At 36.5% G+C, this 18,905-nt stretch overlaps 1 protein-coding gene, 1 long non-coding RNA gene and 1 pseudogene across 5 annotated transcripts; 1 reads left to right on the top strand and 2 right to left on the bottom strand.

Annotated features, from left to right (window-relative positions):
- On the bottom strand, positions 216-3,179 carry LOC104746733 (annotated as a pseudogene).
- LOC109129039 lies at positions 7,881-9,394 on the bottom strand. Its single transcript, XM_019236553.1, has one exon. It carries the CDS (start codon positions 9,052-9,054, stop codon positions 7,900-7,902), a length of 1,155 nt encoding a protein of 384 aa, XP_019092098.1. The 5' UTR covers positions 9,055-9,394; the 3' UTR covers positions 7,881-7,899.
- On the top strand, positions 12,864-15,476 carry LOC104746731. 4 transcript variants are annotated; one of them, XR_760952.1, is made up of 7 exons: positions 12,864-13,067; positions 13,226-13,263; positions 13,351-13,602; positions 13,876-13,934; positions 14,014-14,078; positions 14,394-15,040; positions 15,403-15,476. It is a non-coding gene; the product is annotated as an uncharacterized LOC104746731 (long non-coding RNA). The 4 variants fall into 4 exon arrangements; XR_760953.1 differs by lacking the exon at positions 13,226-13,263; XR_760950.1 differs by having other exon boundaries at positions 12,864-13,263.

Genomic DNA, 18,905 nt, shown 5'->3' with positions numbered 1-18,905 from the left:
GTTGTTGTTGTTGCTAGTTGTTTTTGTTGCTCTTATCTGTGTTTCTCCCCTGTTAAAACTTGAGACTTGTTTCGTTTTAGTCTTGTTTTGGTTTTTGAACAATTTATTTTTTAAAAGTCCCTATCAGTTAACCGTCTTGTGTTGAGTGCTGGAATAGTTTGCTAGTACGGTTGTGCTTTTGTCTTGGCTGTGTATCTGTGTGTTTTCAGGTTTGATGCTGCGGTTGCTTGTGTGGCAAGATTCAGTCAAAAAGGGGGAGATTGAAAGTGCATCAGAGCTCTGAAGGTGACAGGAGCTTGCGAAATGTCTCAGAGTGCTGATATGCTGACGTGGCAGATGAGCTGACGAGGAGAAAGTTTATGGGATGCCGTGACAAGATACGTGAGAAGGAAGGAAGAAGAAGATCAAGATATACACGAAGATATTGAGAGTATATTTGATCGAGAGAGATAAGGTAGGATATTTCTTAGGATAAGGAATATTTCCTTTTAGTTAGGGATTCACAAAGATCTAGGTTAGAGATCGTTTGTAAAGGGTATAAAGTAACGAGGGCTAGCCGCAAAAAGAGTTAGCACTTGTGGGGATAAAGTTGTGAGATTTGTAAACCTTCAAACAATTGAAAAAAGGCTTTGAAGGTGAGTATGTTCATTTTACTCTTTTAGATCTACACAGGGTGTTGTGGTAGAATAAACAAGAGAGTAGGCTTAGGTTCATATCTTGTAACAAACGGAGGTTTTTATAAGATTGAATAAAAGCATTTGCTTGACGCGTTTCTAAGCGGTTTGGTAGATTTGTGTTCTCTATAGCTTTAGATGCTTTTTTTTTTTTCCACCAAGTCTGATTTTATATAACATGAACCAAAATTACAGCTGTGGAAGCTTCTACTTTTCACCTATTACAAAGTTTGGATTATCACATGAAGAAAGATAATCTCATTGTTGCATAACTCAAAGTGGCCAACGCCTTTTTTCTTCTAAAGTTACTTATAGATTGGTAAACAAACCGATTAAGCTAAAAGATGAAACAGAGATCAGTAGACTGATCTGCGGCCATTTCTTCATCTTCCTTCTGCTGTAGATAGGCAGGATTCAAAAAATGCAAACCATGCTTGAAAAGTAAACTAACTTTCTACTATTCCTGCTTCGAAGATACCGCAGGTTCCCAAAAAACCTTGACAGTGATTGTAGAGTGTCTTTATCTCTTCTTCGGAGGTATCTGAATTCCTCCATCTTTGTACTCTTGTATCTTTTGCTTTTGTTTTCTTTCTTTATCTTTAGCTATCTCTGATCTTGGATGTTTCGATGACTCTCCTACTTCAAATTTAGATGTTTGTCCAATTCCTGCATTTTTTATCTCTTTTGCAGTGCTTTCATGATCATTAAATGGAGTCACATTAGAGCAGTTTGAGGATTGTACTCTGATACTTGATACCCTTTTTGGTATTGGTACTGCAAAATGTTGAACATTTTCAGCTTTGAACTCTGGAAAGTAAGGCGAAGCTGCTGCTATTTCCTCTGGATTAAGAGGAGGAGTTTCCACTCTTGGAGGTTGAGACCTTGGTGCTGGAAATGATGTATCTGATATATGGGATTGTGAATTGATATCATCCCTGTTTAACTCATCATTCTGAACCACTCTATTCTGATCAAGTCTTTCGGAAATTGCAGGGTTGACTCTATTAATCGGGATACGCTGAAGGAACGGACACTGAATCCTATGGTGAGTCATTCTGTAACAGTTACTACAAATTCTTCTCAGACGCTCATACTGAAAGCGTATCATTGCTGTTTCTCCAGATCTAAACCTGATTCTTCGAAAGAAACGTAGACAATCAGTAATTCCAAACCTGATTCTTACTCTGATACAAGCTATCTGAGTCGTTGTTGCTTCATGAAAATCCACTGTCACTATTTCTCCAAGTCTTTCCGCTATAAGCACGACTGTCTCATCAGAGACATATGGTAATGGGATGCCACGAATTTGAACCCAGAGATCGATAGTTGTTAGAAAATCTAAGCTTGGAAAGTCCTCCCATCTTTGGACAGCAACAAACCAATTATTGAAAATCCATGGTTCTCTTCTCTGCACTGAGATAAGATCAACTTCTGATTGAAAAAGAAACTGAATAAAAGTACCATCCAGAACTCTTCCATGAACTTGTGAAGCTAGACCCCACGACCTTGGTAAGGAGGATATCACAGTCTGAAAATTCTGAACACTTGGATTCAGTGGTCTAGCTATCAGACTTAGCCTGTTACGAGTTATAGCTGCTGCATATGCAGAATGAGGGATGAGTATTTCTGGATCATCACGTCCCAAAACCAAGTTCTAAATTTCATTCCACATCTCATCAGCCATGAAAAGGTATTTAAAAAGAAAAAAAAACAGATGAGGAGAAGACTGAGGTAGAAAAGAGAGAGAGAAGGGAAGTATTGGGTAGAAAGGTTAACTAAAAGGGTATATAAGTAGTAGAGATATAAGAAAATTAAGGGGATACTTAAGAGGAAGGTTTGCTAATAGATATAAGGAAAGTTTTATGGAGATAATAGAAAGATATTGTAAGAAGTTAAAAGAAGAAAAGGTTAAAAACCTAAGGAGATAGCGTAGAAATTTTCACATTGATAAAATAACAGTCAACAAGACTAAATCTTATCAAGGAGAAAACAGAGGATAATATTATGAAAACAACCTCTTCATGCAAGCTGCCAGCAAAGAGGACAAAAAACAAACCTTTCACTCTAGGTAATTTTTAAGTGGAGATACCATTCCTGATTCTGAAGTTACCTTCTGTCACAACCGACTTTGACTGATCTTAGAAAGTCAAGGATGAAAACTGTAACCTTCTACTTCAACTTCAGGTCACACCCAGCGTGTGATACTCTCGTGTTTATATCCAGTCTTCGTTTTTTTCAAAAAACACACTCTTTAGCAAATAACTCTGATAGCCATTGAGGATGACCACTAGCAACATAGGATTGTAAACGTAATCCTTTTATTACACTATTTGCTATTTCAAACGCTCCTCTGTTACAGCTTGGAGGTTCCATTACCATAAACCAATTGGATTTATCTTTTGTAAAGCTTAACAACTCGGCAATATGACCTATCATAGCTGGCCAATCTTTCGGTTTATGGAGAGCTTGAATGATCTCAAAAGAGGATGCTCCAAAAGTAACTCTCTGTAGATNGAGTATTTCTGGATCATCACGTCCCAAAACCAAGTTCTAAATTTCATTCCACATCTCATCAGCCATGAAAAGGTATTTAAAAAGAAAAAAAACAGATGAGGAGAAGATTGAGGTAGAAAAGAGAGAGAGAAGGGAAGTATTGGGTAGAAAGGTTAACTAAAAGGGTATATAAGTAGTAGAGATATAAGAAAATTAGGGGGATACTTAAGAGGAAGGTTTGCTAATAGATATAAGGAAAGTTTTATGGAGATAATAGAAAGATATTGTAAGAAGTTAAAAGAAGAAAAGGTTAAAAACCTAAGGAGATAGCGTAGAAATTTTCACATTGATAAAATAACAGTCAACAAGACTAAATCTTATCAAGGAGAAAACAGAGGATAATATTATGAAAACAACCTCTTCATGCAAGCTGCCAGCAAAGAGGACAAAAAACAAACCTTTCACTCTAGGTAATTTTTAAGTGGAGATACCATTCCTGATTCTGAAGTTACCTTCTGTCACAACCGACTTTGACTGATCTTAGAAAGTCAAGGATGAAAACTGTAACCTTCTACTTCAACTTCAGGTCACACCCAGCGTGTGATACTCTCGTGTTTATATCCAGTCTTCGTTTTTTTCAAAAAACACACTCTTTAGCAAATAACTCTGATAGCCATTGAGGATGACCACTAGCAACATAGGATTGTAAACGTAATCCTTTTATTACACTATTTGCTATTTCAAACGCTCCTCTGTTACAGCTTGGAGGTTCCATTACCATAAACCAATTGGATTTATCTTTTGTAAAGCTTAACAACTCGGCAATATGACCTATCATAGCTGGCCAATCTTTCGGTTTATGGAGAGCTTGAATGATCTCAAAAGAGGATGCTCCAAAAGTAACTCTCTGTAGATGATGCCTATTCATGCTATCTAAAGCCCATGTCCAGCTTTTTAATTTAGCTTCAGTAAGAGAATGTACCTGAGTATATGCTCTTCGACTATGAATTAAGACTTTTCCATTTGAATCTCTGACCACCCATGATGCACCTGATAAAGATTTTTTCCTAGACCAAGCAAATCCAATGTTGCATTTAAGATCTCCGATCAATGGAGCGGTCCAAACATTTTGATGAGATTTATTTTGCTCCTTGTGAGTTTCATTGTTTTGAGCTATCCACCATGCGTGAGCATCTTCAAACGCCTTGTCCACTATTTTATTTGCCCAAGATCCTTCTCCTTCAAATAACATCTTGTTTCTATTTTTCCATAGAATCCATAAGATCCAAGGGTAGACAAATCTTATATTCTGCGGAGTGGTTTTCACTTGCGATATTTGAATCAAATGATTCATGTTGGCATAGATTGAGTTACCAAAACCTTGCACTGGATATGGTACATTGGATAAGGCCCATACTTGTCTTGCTAATGGACACTGAAATAGAATATGATTGACTGTTTCAGTTTCTTCTTCACACAATTGGCAGCCATTCTTTTCATGTATGTTTCTGGTCTTGAGCCTTTCTTCAACTGCAAGAGCTCCTCTCAAGGCTTTCCACATAAAAACTTTAACTTTTGGAACAGTCTTAATTTTCCAAAGAGTTTCAAACAGTGGACTTAATGAAGGTTTTGTTTCAGCAGTTTTGTAGAGGTTTTGATGAACTTTTCTACTGCTTAGATCATAACCAGACTTTACAGAGTACCTACCACTATTTGTTTTTGCCCAACAAACAGAATCTTCTTGAGAAACCCATGGTCTTTGTTTGGAAATGATTTTTATCTCTTCTTCAGGAAACAATTCTTTCAGTCTAGTCAAATTCCAATTTCTAGTGAAAGGATCTATAAGATGAGAAACTTTCATGTCAATATTCACTAAGGAGTGAAGACTTAAAGCTCTTCTAGACTTCCCATCGAAGATCCATTTATCTATCCATACACTAGTTTTCTTACCATTGCCAATGACACTCTTTAAACCTTCATTTAGCAGATCTCTCCCATGAAGGATGCTTCTCCAAGCATACGAAGGACGAGTTCCGTAAGTGGCATTGAGAAAATTTGTGTTGGAGAAATACCTGCTTTTGAAGATTTGCGAGAAGAGACTGTTCTTGTCATTAAGTAATCTCCATGCTTGTTTAGCTAAAAGAGCTTGATTAAAACATTGGAGATCTTTGAAACCAATTCCTCCTAGTTTCTTAGGCATAGATAATTTCTGCCAGCTTAACCAATGAATTTTCTTTGTATTCTGAAAATTATTCCACCAGAAATCCATCATCACGCTTGTCAGATTTTTACAAAGACCAACAGGCAGTTTAAAACATGTCATAGCATACACTGGGAGAGCTATTGCTATAGAATTTAACAGAATGTCTTTTCCTCCTTGAGAAAGTATTTTTGCATACCATCCATTCATTTTTGCTAAAAGTTTGTCTTTGATAAACCCAAACAACTGATGCTTCGAGCCACTTAGACATTCTGGCAAGCCAAGATATTTCCCTGTTCCACCCTCCATTAATATACCCGACTTCATCTTAACCCAGTTCTTAATCTCTGTTTTTACATTCACTCCAAAAGTAATTGTTGATTTATCTAAGTTTATCATCTGACCTGATAATCTCTCATACTTAGATAAACACAACATAATCTCATCACATTCCTCTCTATTAGCCTTGCATATTAATAGAGTATCATCGGCAAAAAGAAGGTGATTCACTGACGGACCTGTATTGTTGAAACTGATGCCTGTAGCTTTTCCTGTTTTTTGTGCTTGATTTAGTAGATGAATCAGAGCTTCCGTACATAGAACAAAGAGAAGAGGAGATAGAGGATCTCCTTGTCTAATGCCTCTTCCTGGTTTAATGAATTCACGTGATTGTCCATTAATCAACACTGAATAAGTTACAGTTGTAACACAGCTCATGATCCAAGCTATCCACTTCTTATCAAAACCTAAATCTATGAGAATTTCCTCCAAAAAAGTCCATTCTACTCTATCATATGCTTTGGACATGTCAGTTTTGAAGGCCATGAACTCTCTGGCAATCTGATCATTGGTTCTTAAGCTATGCATTATTTCATGAGCAACTAAAATGTTATCAGATACTAACCTTTCAGCCACATATGCAGATTGTGTTGGAGATACAATATCTGGAAGATGCAATTTCAATCTGCTTGAAATAATTTTGGAGATTATTTTATACAAAACCGAGCATAGACTTATTGGTCTTACTTCTGTCATTCTCTGAGGATTTGGAATCTTTGGTATTAAGCAAAGATTAGTATGATTCCAGCCTTTAGACAGAGTTCCTGTGTTAAAGAATCCCAGAATCTCCTTTATAACCTGAGCTTTCACCACTGACCAGTATTTCTGAAAGAAAAGTCCTGTAAAACCATCAGGACCCGGAGACTTTTCACTATTAATAGAGAAGACTGCATTGTATATCTCCTGTTCAGTGACATCCTTAAGTAGATCTTGATTCATTGCTGTTGTGACTCTAGGCTGAAACCCCTCCAAATAAGAACTCAGATTGATTGGAGACGAAGTTGTAAATAGCTTTGTAAAAAAAGAAGAAGCAATCTGTCCTTTTTCTTTGTTTAAATATTGCTCTACTCCAGTCTCATCCAGTAAGAACTTCAAAGAGTTTCCAATCTGTTTAGATTTAACTGATGCGTGAAAAAATTGGGTATTTTTATCACCATCTAGTAACCATTTTTCTGAGCTCTTTTGCCTCCAATAAATTTCTTCATCATGAAAAGCAATACTCAACTGTTCTTTTATAGCATTAACTCTTTGCCAACAGGGGTACATGCGACTGACCTGATCGTCTAACTCATTTCTCAACCTCTGAATCCTTGCTTTAGTATTACAATCCGCTGATCTTTTCCACTTACTGATAGCTTTTCTACACTCTGCCATACTAAACATGGATGAATGTTTATCATCTGACCTTTCAGTATTCCAGGAATCTTGAATAACCTTCATCAGAGAAGGATCATTTGCCATTCTTTTATCAAAACAGAATTGCTTTCGTATCCATTCTTGATCATTGATGAATTTCACCAAAACTGGACGATGATCTGAACCTAGTTTCTCAAGAAACCATTGATGAGAATTAGGGAACATTGCAAACCAAGCTGAATTTCCAAAACATCTATCAAGCTTGCATTGAATCCACTGATGATTTCTTGTTCCTGCCCAAGTAAAACTGTTTCCAGACTTGCCAACTTCTTGCATATCACATAAGCTTAGCATCTTTTTAAAATTTCTGAAAGATGATAATGGTCTAAGTGGACCACCTAACTTATCCTTATTAGAAAGGATATCATTAAAATCGCCTATCATACACCAAGCCTCTTTTCTATCAACACCAAACTCACTTATTCTTTCCCATAACAAAGGTCTAAGATGTGAAACCGGATTTCCATAGACACAGGAAATAAACCATCTTTTTTTACCTGAAGAGATTTGTAAATCTAGCAGGTTCTTGTCCCCAAAAAGAAATTTAATATCTAGTTGATTTTTCCAAAAAATAGCTAAACCTCCACTGTTACCCTCTGGTTGCACTGTATAGGCTCTATCATAACCAAGCTCCCTGAAGATCTTTAAAACAAAATCGTCAAAATTTTGAGTTTCCATGAGGAATATTATATCTGGGAAGTGATCCTTTCTCATTTCCTTTAGATGTCGAATTGTCCAAGGATTCCTCAAACCTTGACAATTCCAACTTAATATGCCTTACTCATACATCGGTGGTTCCTCTGGAACCACCGTGTTTTTGTCCAGCTTAAGGCATTTGTATGACGTATTTCTTACTATCAGAGTTTTCCTCTTACAAACTTTATCCGGCTGCTTTTCATTAGTACTAACCTTTTGTTCTTCAACCATATCCTTTGTTGCTTTGTCTTTTTTGATGCAAGGAGATTTTCTTTTTTGAGGGTTTTTCTGTTTGACACTTAATCCCGATGAACTAGCTTCAAAAACACCAGGGTTACATCCCGAGGAAAAGGAAACATCTGAAAATCCTGAAAAGATATCATCATTCTTTTTCTTCAAAGAGACTAACTGATTCTGAAATGAAGGTTCTTTTAAAGCATCAGCTAGCAGTTTAGGAGGAGCTTGTTGAGAAACATCATGATCTGATTCATGAATTAGCAAACCTTTCTGCTTATCCAAGCTCTTTGATGTGGATGGATGATTTCCTACCTCTGATGAGTAATTAAAAGGACATACAGTTTTTTCATGTGTCAACCTTTGACACTGAAAACATCTTTTTCGGATCCTTTCATAATCAAAGCTTATTAAAACTAGTTCTCCAGACGGAAGTTGAACTTCCTTTGAATTTCTTAGAGGCTTTCTGACATCAAGTAGAACTCTAACTCGCACATAGTCTTGAGCTTGAGATTTTTCAGAGTCAAACAGCACCTGTAACACTTTACCGGCACATTCCGCTATTTCCTGAATTGTCTCCTTTGTGTAGTAATTTACCGGAATATTTCTCAGACGGATCCAGACTGGAAGAAACATTAGATGATCAGTTGATGGTTTTACACTCCATCTTTCCATTACGACACACCACTCATCTTGTGTCCAGACTCCTGCTTTTAGGATATCCTCTAAATCATCCTCTGATTTGAAAAAAAACTGGAATTTTTCCTGAGATAAAGCCACACCACGAACTCTATTCTGAATCCTCCAGATTCTGGGCATATCTAATATCCAATTAGACATCCTCTGATTACTAGGATTTAAGAACCTGCCCAGAATACTACAGTAATTCTTTTCCATAGAACAGAATTTCGCTTGATCAGAAAGAACTAGAGGTTTGTCTTCTAATGACATCTCGTAAATTGCTTTATCTAGATCCATTTCTACACCTTTAGAAGAGACCATAGCACCAAATCAAAGCTATGAAGAGCTACAGATGTACTGACTCAGCAATCTTCTGGTTTTGTGAACACGAAGTATTGAGACCCAGAACAGCTAATAGAAGAGAGAGAGAGATGTGATACTCAAAGCCGACAGAACAAGGAGAAATCTTCGGACGGAAGCTCTGCTCAATTAGAGACAATCCCTTTTTGAGAGAGAAGTTCTTAAAGCCCTATCAAAGGGACGGCGTTAATAATTCCTGCAAAGTTTTACAAAAGCTTAAGAAAGCTTAGAGAGAAGGCAGAGAAAATTTTAGAGAGAGAGAGTTGTGAAATCTATAATATAGCTAAAAGAGAGCAATTTGATGACATAGCTTTAGATGCTTTAGATAAAAAAAGGAAAACTATGATTAATATATTTTAAATGACGATATATATATGTGACCAATAAAATTGATACCGAAGCTGCTTTGTCGTGGAGCATGTCTGTTATAGGGAAAATGAAGAGTAGTGAAGAGTAGCTGACATGGAAGGATGGTGAAAGATGATTGGCTAAGAGGTGAATGATGTGTTGGCAGAAGCTTAGTGGCTGGGAGGGGTTGTTAGAAAAGAGGATGAGATCGAGAGATATATAGAGAAAGAAGAGTTCATGGTGAAGTTTATGCGAATAATCAGAAATTGTGAGTTTGCATCATCTTCTTCTTCTTGGTGTGTTTCTGTGAGAGTTTGGTGTCTTTCTCGGTGATCTAGGGTTGTTTCTTCATTCTGTATCCTAGCTCGTTGAGAAGTGAATCTTTGTTCCTCCATAAACATTGGTTCAGTTGTATTGTTTGAGTTCTAATTGGAAGAGTGTGTTTTCCCTTATCAATATCCTTTACCTTATCCATCAGCGGTAATTATTTTTTGGGAAGAACAAATCTTGGTGTTACGTAGGATTACATGTGACCAAATAAAATTGATACCATTGTCGTGGAGCATGTCCTTTACCATGGATTTATCCATCGGCGGTATTTCCAAATTTAATTGAGTTTATTAATCAACGAGGAGAAGAAAGTGGTATTGTGTTGTAATGTGAATATTATGACGAGCCGGAACTTGGCAAACACCTTTGGAGAGGACGATGCTTACGACACAGAAGTACCTTGTGTAGATTCTAAACGAAGTTATTTTCAATTATGTTCCAAATTTGGTTCAAATCGAGTAAGGTATAGATGCAAAAGAAAATGAACGTAAATCAAATAGAGTCTTTTTTTTTTTTTTTTAAATAATAAATTTCCTTGGTTATTATGATTCGTTTTCTTCTTTTGCGTTGTATTGTTTGAATGAGAAAATAATTTACGATATACTCAAGAGCTTTTATCGTCAACGATAATGAATACTGAAACAGTATGAGCCAACAATTAATGGCGATGGAGGTGTTAGCTAGCAATTTTAAGTTGAAGACCGTTTATCCCAAACCAGAGTGAGCGTACCAAAGCCACGACATCGTCGTTAGAGAATTGCAAAACCTCTCGAATCAAACGATGTCTCCGCTATAACGAAACTTGTAGCACATAGTTGCGAGTTGGGTACTCGTGAAAGCTTGAGCTTTGCTCTATAAAGAAGTGTTTGATTACTCAGAAGAAAATGGTGAATCGTATGGATCAATTCACATGTATATGCAACGAAACCATTTTGCTTTTTCTTCCAAAGATGATGGAGTCATTGCACCAAGATTTGGTTAACCCCTTGCAACTTAATTATATTAACTTATAATATACTAGAAAGTTGCCTACGCATGAGTTATACAATCAAATATTTTGTAAGTAAAATGAAATTATCGTTAAATTACATATAAAGTGTTTTACATTCAGTTATTTTATATGTAAAATGAAATTTTCATTAAATTATACAGTACTCCTTTTATTTCATAAAGAATGTCATTTTGGAGTTTTATTTTTGTTTCACAAAGAGTGTCATTCTACAGCCCAAATGCATCATTTACATCATATTTTCTAATTTATCCTCAACTTAAAATTAAATTAACCCATAAATTAGTTATTAAATAAAGGCATATCTTACATATCTATTTGAACCCGAACCCGGTGTTTTTCAGGGTCCGGCCGGGCTAGCCCGCGGGCTTTGGCCCTAATTGACATGCCTACATATAAAACGTCCCGACTGCCACTTCTTAGTGGGTCCCATGTTCAATCTCAATCCATGGGCCCACCTTCTTTAATGGGCTTCACGTCCTCCCATTAGGTCCATCAGCCCATCCATATCCACTGGTCGGTTTGCTACGTCCGGGAAGTTTTAAAGACTTGTTTGTCGTCCCTATAAATCACCACATGATCTTTCTCGGTGTTTTGTCTTTACTCGCACAGTTCCGACAATCACTTCCCAGAAGGTCACACATCCTAAAACTACTCGAGCTCAAGCAAGCTTAACTCTGGAGTTCTCTCAGGACCCTTGACCAGAAAGATAAGTGGACTTTGGTGACATAGGTGGTCAAATCAATTCTTTTAAACCTCTCCACAAGTATTTGAAACCAGAATGTCACAATTCACCCCCACTAATAGATCGCAACGTCCTCGTTGCACACCAAGACCGTCACTCCCGATGGTGTGAGCCCACTCGACTCCACACTCATCTGGGTTCGGATCTGATACCACTTGTAACATCCCGACCGCCCCATGGGCCTACCTTCCTTAATATGCCTCACGTCCTCTCACTAGGCCCATGAGCCCATCCATATCTGATGGTCGGTTTGCTATGTCCGGGAAGCTTTAAAGACTTGTTTACAGTCCCTACAAATCACCACATGATCGTTCCCTGTGTTTTGTCCTCACTCGCACAGTTCCGACAATCACTTCTCGGAAGGTCATCCACTCTGAAACTGTTGCATCTCAAACATGCTTAACTCTGAAGTTCTCTCAGGACCCTTGACCAAAAAAATAAGTGCACTTTGGTGACATAGGTGGTCAAATCATTTCTTTTAAACCTCTCTGCAAGTCTCTGATATCGGGGTGTCACAACATATTTATATATTTTAATGTTTTTTAATTTGTATGAAATATATCAAAATTACACTCTTTATGAAATGAAAGAGTATATGAAATGTATATGATATTATTCATATATGCCTTGATAAGAATTTATATATATATGTGCATTTATAAGTTTATAATTATGAAGTGTGGTAAAAGAATGGCAATTATCACAGAAAACATTAATATAAGTTTGTTTCTTATTCCACACATCATTTCTAAAATTCCAAAAATAGTATCATGTTTCAAATTTAACCTTATTCTATAAATACTAAACTCTATCTCCTCAAAAGTATACCCTAAATGTAAAATAGAACATTCAAACCAAAAATATATATATAGATCATTGGAAATGTTGTAAGCTTTTTTCGGCATAACGATGAATGGATTAAGGGTTACAAGAAAATAGACATGAGATATGATTAGTAACTAAAAAAATACCAATGCGATACAAAAATAGGTATGATTAAATAGAATCAATTCAGTAAATTTGGAGTAACACCCAAAAAAAAATGCCAAAAGAAAGAAGAAAAAGTAATTAGAATTTCTCAATTGAATTGGATCATGCATTAAAAAGAAGAATGGAATAAGAACAAACATGTCTACTCAAAATATGGTATGGTGGTGGAAGAAAAAAGAAATGAGAATAAGATTCTTTTTTTGAATAATGAGAATAAGATTCATATAATGATATACCATGATATCTTACCAATAAGGAATCATATCAAAGACTAATAAAACGAATACTTGACTTATAGGAGACTTGTGCATATATAAACACCTGAAAGAGTTTAATGACTCATCCATATCAAAGAAAAATTAACACAAGTACATATATACATAAATAGCGAAATGCTTGACAGGGTTATCGGAGGGATTACCGGAGGGATTGGAGGGTTAGTAAAAAGGATTATGTAAGTAAAAATGAGAAACTGGTCCAACAATTAGACCTGCAGAAGAAACAGTACAATGTTGAAACCAAGATCCAAGTGTTGTACAATGTTGGAATCAGGTCAGCAATTACTTGGTTTCCCGGTGGTCGTGTTCCATTCTGTCGTTGTAAAACGACCAATTGCATTGTTTGATGTTTAGCTTAGAGGCTCTATGGTTTTGTTTGTGTTTTTTGACATATAACACATGTTATTGGCTTTGGGGAATACGTCAAACAAGTCTACGTCTCTTACGAAAAACATAAATATGGAACCATGGTACATTAATCCATATCCTAATCGACTAAAAATCTAAACTTGAGTGTATAAAATGTAATCAGATTTATGTGTTTTGCATTTTTGCAGCAAAATTCACAGAGAAGAGCGGAGATGACAGGAGAAAAAGCAGCAAACTAAACAACAGATGGAGAGAATACAGTCTTTGTTGTTTGGATGTGCATTAAATTAATGGATTTTCAGTCTCTTTAGTTTTCTTTGTCTCCCTCTCTTCTTGTTTTGCAGATGGAGTGTGAACCATTATTCTTTATTCGGGACTTTGAATCAAATCCTGACATGGATTAGAAGCCACCAATATCGCTCTGTGAGTGCCTTGAGAAGGTAAAATCTTTTATTGTGGTCTTTCCTTTGATGATGACTCTATTTTCTCTCTTTGTTGATCACTTATGAAGCAATCTGAAAGATATTGTTAATCACCACAGTTGTCATGATGAATAAATCCTAAAAATAGAATGAGAATAGAATTGTTACAACAATTTCTTGAAGATACATTATTAATGTTATAGACCCAAAGACTAAATAAGATTCTCCAGCTCTTGAGACAGGTTCGGGTCTATGGCTTATCACTTATACATAAATTTTGTGTTTGTGCAGATGAGTATGTTGACGGATTATCACTCTTACTCCTACTTGCTAGGGTCTTATTAATCAAGGTACCTTTTTCTCCCTTTTTAATCTTTTTGTCATTATTTTGAATTTGATACCTAATTTGGATTTAATATTACTTGCTAGTATTCATGTGCTGTACCGGCTAGGATGAGAGACGAAGAAGCTCTCTACAATGCACTGTCACTTCAGTATAATCAAACTTTTTAGCTACATTTATTTGTTGTTAGTTGTATCAAAACATATATTAAGTGTAATCTTAATTTACAAATCATAAGTTTATTTAAAAGTTATTTAAAAGATTTTAATTATATTGAAAATAATTAACTTTTTAAGTTATACTCATACTATAACTAAAATTAATTGTATTTTTAAAATAGTTATTAAATAATTGCAAAATAAAATTTACTTAGTAATAAATATAAAAAATCATAACTTAAAAATTATAAAACATTTGACACCGCGGGTTCAAACCTAGTATACATAAATAGCGAAATGCTTGACAGGGTTATCGGAGGGATTACCGGAGGAATTACCAGAGGGATTGGAGGGTTAGTCGGAGGGGTGAGGGACGGATACAGGCCCGGCCCTTCACACATTCTCAAGACATATTGGTGTTGGACTTCCAAAAATTTTGAGATTTTTAGTAAGAAAAGTAGGCCTAAAAAAAAAACATTTATTGTAAAACAGGCCTTAAAATATAGTTTTATTGCAAAAATAAGCCTCAGTTTTATGAAAGTTATAGATTTGGCCTCAATTTTTAAATTTATCTATTTTTGTTATTGCAAAAATAGGCCTCATTTTCCGAAATTTTAAAATTTAGTTTCAGTTTTAAATTTTTATCTATAAAATCCATAGAAAAAATAAAAATTTGTATTGGGCCACAAATTTCACTGGGCCGGCCCTGGACGGATACTACGAAAAGGATAAACGGAGAGGCCGCTATGGCTATGGCTTCGAGGAGTACAGGGAGGTTGTACCTCGTGTGCAGACCGATGGAGGCTACTCTGATCGTCATGCCCGCTACAATCACCACAAGAGGCTTCCAGCTCACCAGATGCTCCCAAACTCTAACGTGGAGGAGTTCTATGAGAGCAGACAGAGCCACCACACCACTGCGTTGCCGTACCAAAGCAACAATTACCACCACAACGTAAGCGAAAATCTCTATGGTGTCATGATCTTACTATTCATGCTATGACGTTTTGTTATATATTTCTTCCAAGCTGTCTATGACTATTTAAAAGTCATGAAACTTTATGCTAAATTTTTTGTTAAATTTTATATACACATAAAAAAAAAACTAAAGAAAAAACACGTTTTAGAATCATAGGCAAAGGAAAAATAATGGTTTTGACCTTCGGGCCTTGGAATTTTAAAGCTAGTTTCTGAGGGAAAGAAAAAAAGATAACACAAAGTTTTAATCTTAGGTAGAGCCTTCAAGAATTCTCATCCTATTAGCCATTATTTTTTAATTTTATTTTAATGTGGCTAGCTTAAATGATCACTGTGTAGGGAAAAATGGGTAATGGATGGCAGGGGCAGCATGAAGATGCATACAACGACGGGTACGGCGGGAGGAAGCAGCAGAACAGGCTTATGGCTCCTCAGGTTCCAACACGCCAAGTGTACATGAACCCCAATATAGACGGCCGCTACCAATAAATACAAAGACAGGGATTAAGGGACTCTAGACTGCACCCAAATACTCTGCTGGCTCATATAAAATGTTAATTAGATTAGATTAAGATCCGTGCTAGAGCACGGGGTTGAAATTTTTTAATTTATATTGTAATTTCTATATAAATTATAATTTATATTGTTATTTCTATATAAATTATAATTTATATTGTAATTTCATTGTGAAATCATAGTCATTTTTTTTAGGTATATGAATATGAGCGAGGTATTTTTTGTGAGAGGTGATTTGTATTATTTATATTGGCAGTTTTAAAGATTCTTCCGTGATTACAGTAACTTTCGTAGATTAAGATATTAGGAATCACGATTAATAAGGGAATATTCTGTTTATTGTTTTTGGAAATCAATTCTGTTTGTTGTTTTTGGAAATATATTCCGAAAATAAACAGTTTACATGGATTACACCTAACATACATCTTGTAGCAAATTAATATCAAATTTTTTATAACCCATTTGTAACTTACTATTAAAATGATATAGTCTACAAATTTGAAGTTGTGTACTTCCCTTTTATTTAAATAGGGGATGATTATATATGTATATCCTGAATAATAAACGTGTAAGATGTATGTGTGTGATTGACATGTTTCAGTATCGTACCAAAACCAAAAAGGGACCTTTTAACAAAAAAAGTGTTCTCTCTTGTTTGATGGCCCTATGATTACCAAGGAGTGTTGTTGTTTGCTGCTTATGTTTAATAAAAGTGATATTTATTATCAGTTAATTTGTATACAGAGATGCATAATTCATCCAAACATGTATGATTTCATCTCAGCATAAGACTAAATCGAGGTGACCAAAAAAAAAGAAGCATAAGACTAATTTCAAGCTTAATGAGATTCTTTTTCTGGCCTTGTCAAGCTTAATCAAGAGGAAGGATTGTCAATAAAGTGAAATCACAAATCTAGTACCACTTGTTTAAGAGAGACTCTTCAAACTTTGCAAGCATTAGATGCGATTTCTCTCATAACGATTGAAAAAAAAAAAGACCATTCCACAACAAAGATAGACCTTTAAATTATCCCCATATTTGCTAAAGTTACGATCAAAACACGCAATGTGATCCATTATATAATTGTTTTCATGTTTAGTTTTGATTTTACAACAGAGAGAATTAACTATCTCTGCCTTCCGTATATCCAAGATGATATTTATAACGACATGGTTCTATATATCAGTTGTTATAGAGAAGAACAACTCTCACTATTGTATTGGAACCCTATATAGTACATCAAAGATGAAGATATGGATAACTAATAACATTGATACCGAAGCTACGCTGTTGTGGAGACTGCACTTAGACATTCGCCTTCATTGTTATGTTCGAGTTGTCTTCTCAGGTATATTAATCGACCAGGAGAAGATAGTTGTCTCGTTTTGTAATATGATTGATGATGATGCTCTGACCATCAAGAACATGGTATACATTACTGGAGAGGATGGTGGACAATACATAAAAATCCCTTACGTGGATACAAACATACAAAGGCTACTAATTAACCGTATATGATTTCCAAATACGATGCTGCTGTGATCCATTTGTTTTCAATCATACAAACACTTGGGTTACAAGCTATCGTTACAACGCAAGCCGAACCTAGAGCCAAATAAGCCGTACATGCGCTTTGGCGGAGGGCGAAGTACGGGGCTTCGGCTTACCTCCTTTGTTCCAGTTCAGAAGTCGGACGGCAAAATTTAAAACTCTGGGTTCGGCTTACATATCCGTCCGAACTGGAACTTGCGAAACAATTCAAAAAGAATTCTCTGGGTTCGGCTTATCTCTCGATTAAGAGTTTGAGGTGCGAAATAAAAACTCTGGGTTCGGCTTATTCCTCGATTAAAAGTTTGAGGGGAGCGAGATACTGGGCTCGGCTTATTCCCCTTTTAAAAGTTTGAGGGAAGCGAGATACTGGGCTCGGCTTATTCCCCGTTTAAAAGTTTGAGAGGAGCGAGACACTGGGCTCGGCTTATTCCCCTTTTTGCGGTTTGACGCAAGTCGAGCATCTGGCCAGGATGTCGAAAGATTCTGTATGACTCACAAAGATTTAAACAGAACTGAAGCTATTTGATGATGAACTGAAATCGAAGCTGTATGTAGACGAGCCGAAACTGAACTTATCTGAAGACAAACTGAAACTGAATTATCTGAATACGAGCTGAATCTGAAGTTGTCTGATGACGAACTGAAACTGAAACTGTCTGAAGATGGATTGAAAATGGAGCTGTCTGAAGAAAAACTAAATCTGAAGCTAACTGAAGACGAACAGAATCTAAGTTATCTGAAGACGAATTGAAGCTGAAGCTGTGAGGACGAACTAAAGCTGAAGCTATGAGGACGAACTAAAGCTGAAGCCATTTGAAGACAGACTGAATCTAAGTTGCCTGAGGATGACTTGAAACTGAGGCGTCTGAAGATGACCTAAAACCGAGGCGTCAGAGGATGACCTAACACTGAGGCGTCTGAAGATGACCTAGAACCGAGGCGTCAGAGGATGACCTAACACTGAGAAGTTTTCCGAGGACGAAGTAAAAAGTTGTCCGAAGGACGAACTGAGAAATTGTCCAAAAATGAACTGAAAAGTTGTCTGAAGGACGAACTGAGAAGTTGTCCAAAGACGAACTGAAAAGTTATCTGAAGGACGAACTGAAAAGTTGTCCGTATGACGAACTAAGACTCAAGTTGCCTGAAGGACGAACTAAGAAGTTGTCCAAAGACGAACTGAACATTTGTCTGAAGGATGAACTGAGAAGTTGTCCAAAGACAAACTGAAATCAGTTGTCTAGAGGACGAACTGAGAAGTCAGTTGTCTGGAGGACGAACTGAGAAGTCAGTTGTCTGAAAGAGGAACTGAGAAGTCAGTTGTCTGAAAGAGGAACTGAGAAGTCAGTTGTCTGAAAGATGAACTGAGAAGTCAGTTGTCTGAAAGACGAACTGAGAAGCTGTCCGAAGACGAACTGAGAAGTCAATTGTCTGAAAGACGAACTGAGAAGTCAGTTGTCTGAAGGACGAACTGAGAAGTCAGTTGTCTGAAGGACGAACTGAGAAGATGTCCGAAGACGAACTGAACAGTTGTCTGAAGGACGAACTGAGAAGTTAGTTGTCTGAAGGACGAACTGAGAAGTCAGTTGTCTGAAGGACGAACTGAGAAGCTGTCTGAAGACGAACTGAACAGTTGTCTGAAGGACGAGGACAAACTGAGAAGTCAGTTGTCTGAAGGACGAACTGAGAAGTTGTCCGAAGATGAACTGAACAGTTGTCTGAAGGACGAACTGAGAAGTCAGTTGTCTGAAGGACGAACTGAGAAGCTGTCCGAAGA

The sequence above is a fragment of the Camelina sativa genome, chromosome 15 (genome assembly GCF_000633955.1).
Source record: "Camelina sativa cultivar DH55 chromosome 15, Cs, whole genome shotgun sequence".
NCBI lineage: Eukaryota > Viridiplantae > Streptophyta > Magnoliopsida > Brassicales > Brassicaceae > Camelina > Camelina sativa.
This window is presented reverse-complemented; position numbering and strand designations above follow the sequence as displayed.

What these genes read in the sequence shown, in the direction of transcription:
- LOC109129039 (XM_019236553.1), bottom strand. Translation starts at nt 9,054, where the DNA reads ATGGTCTCTTCTAAAGGTGTAGAAATGGATCTAGATAAAGCAATTTAC.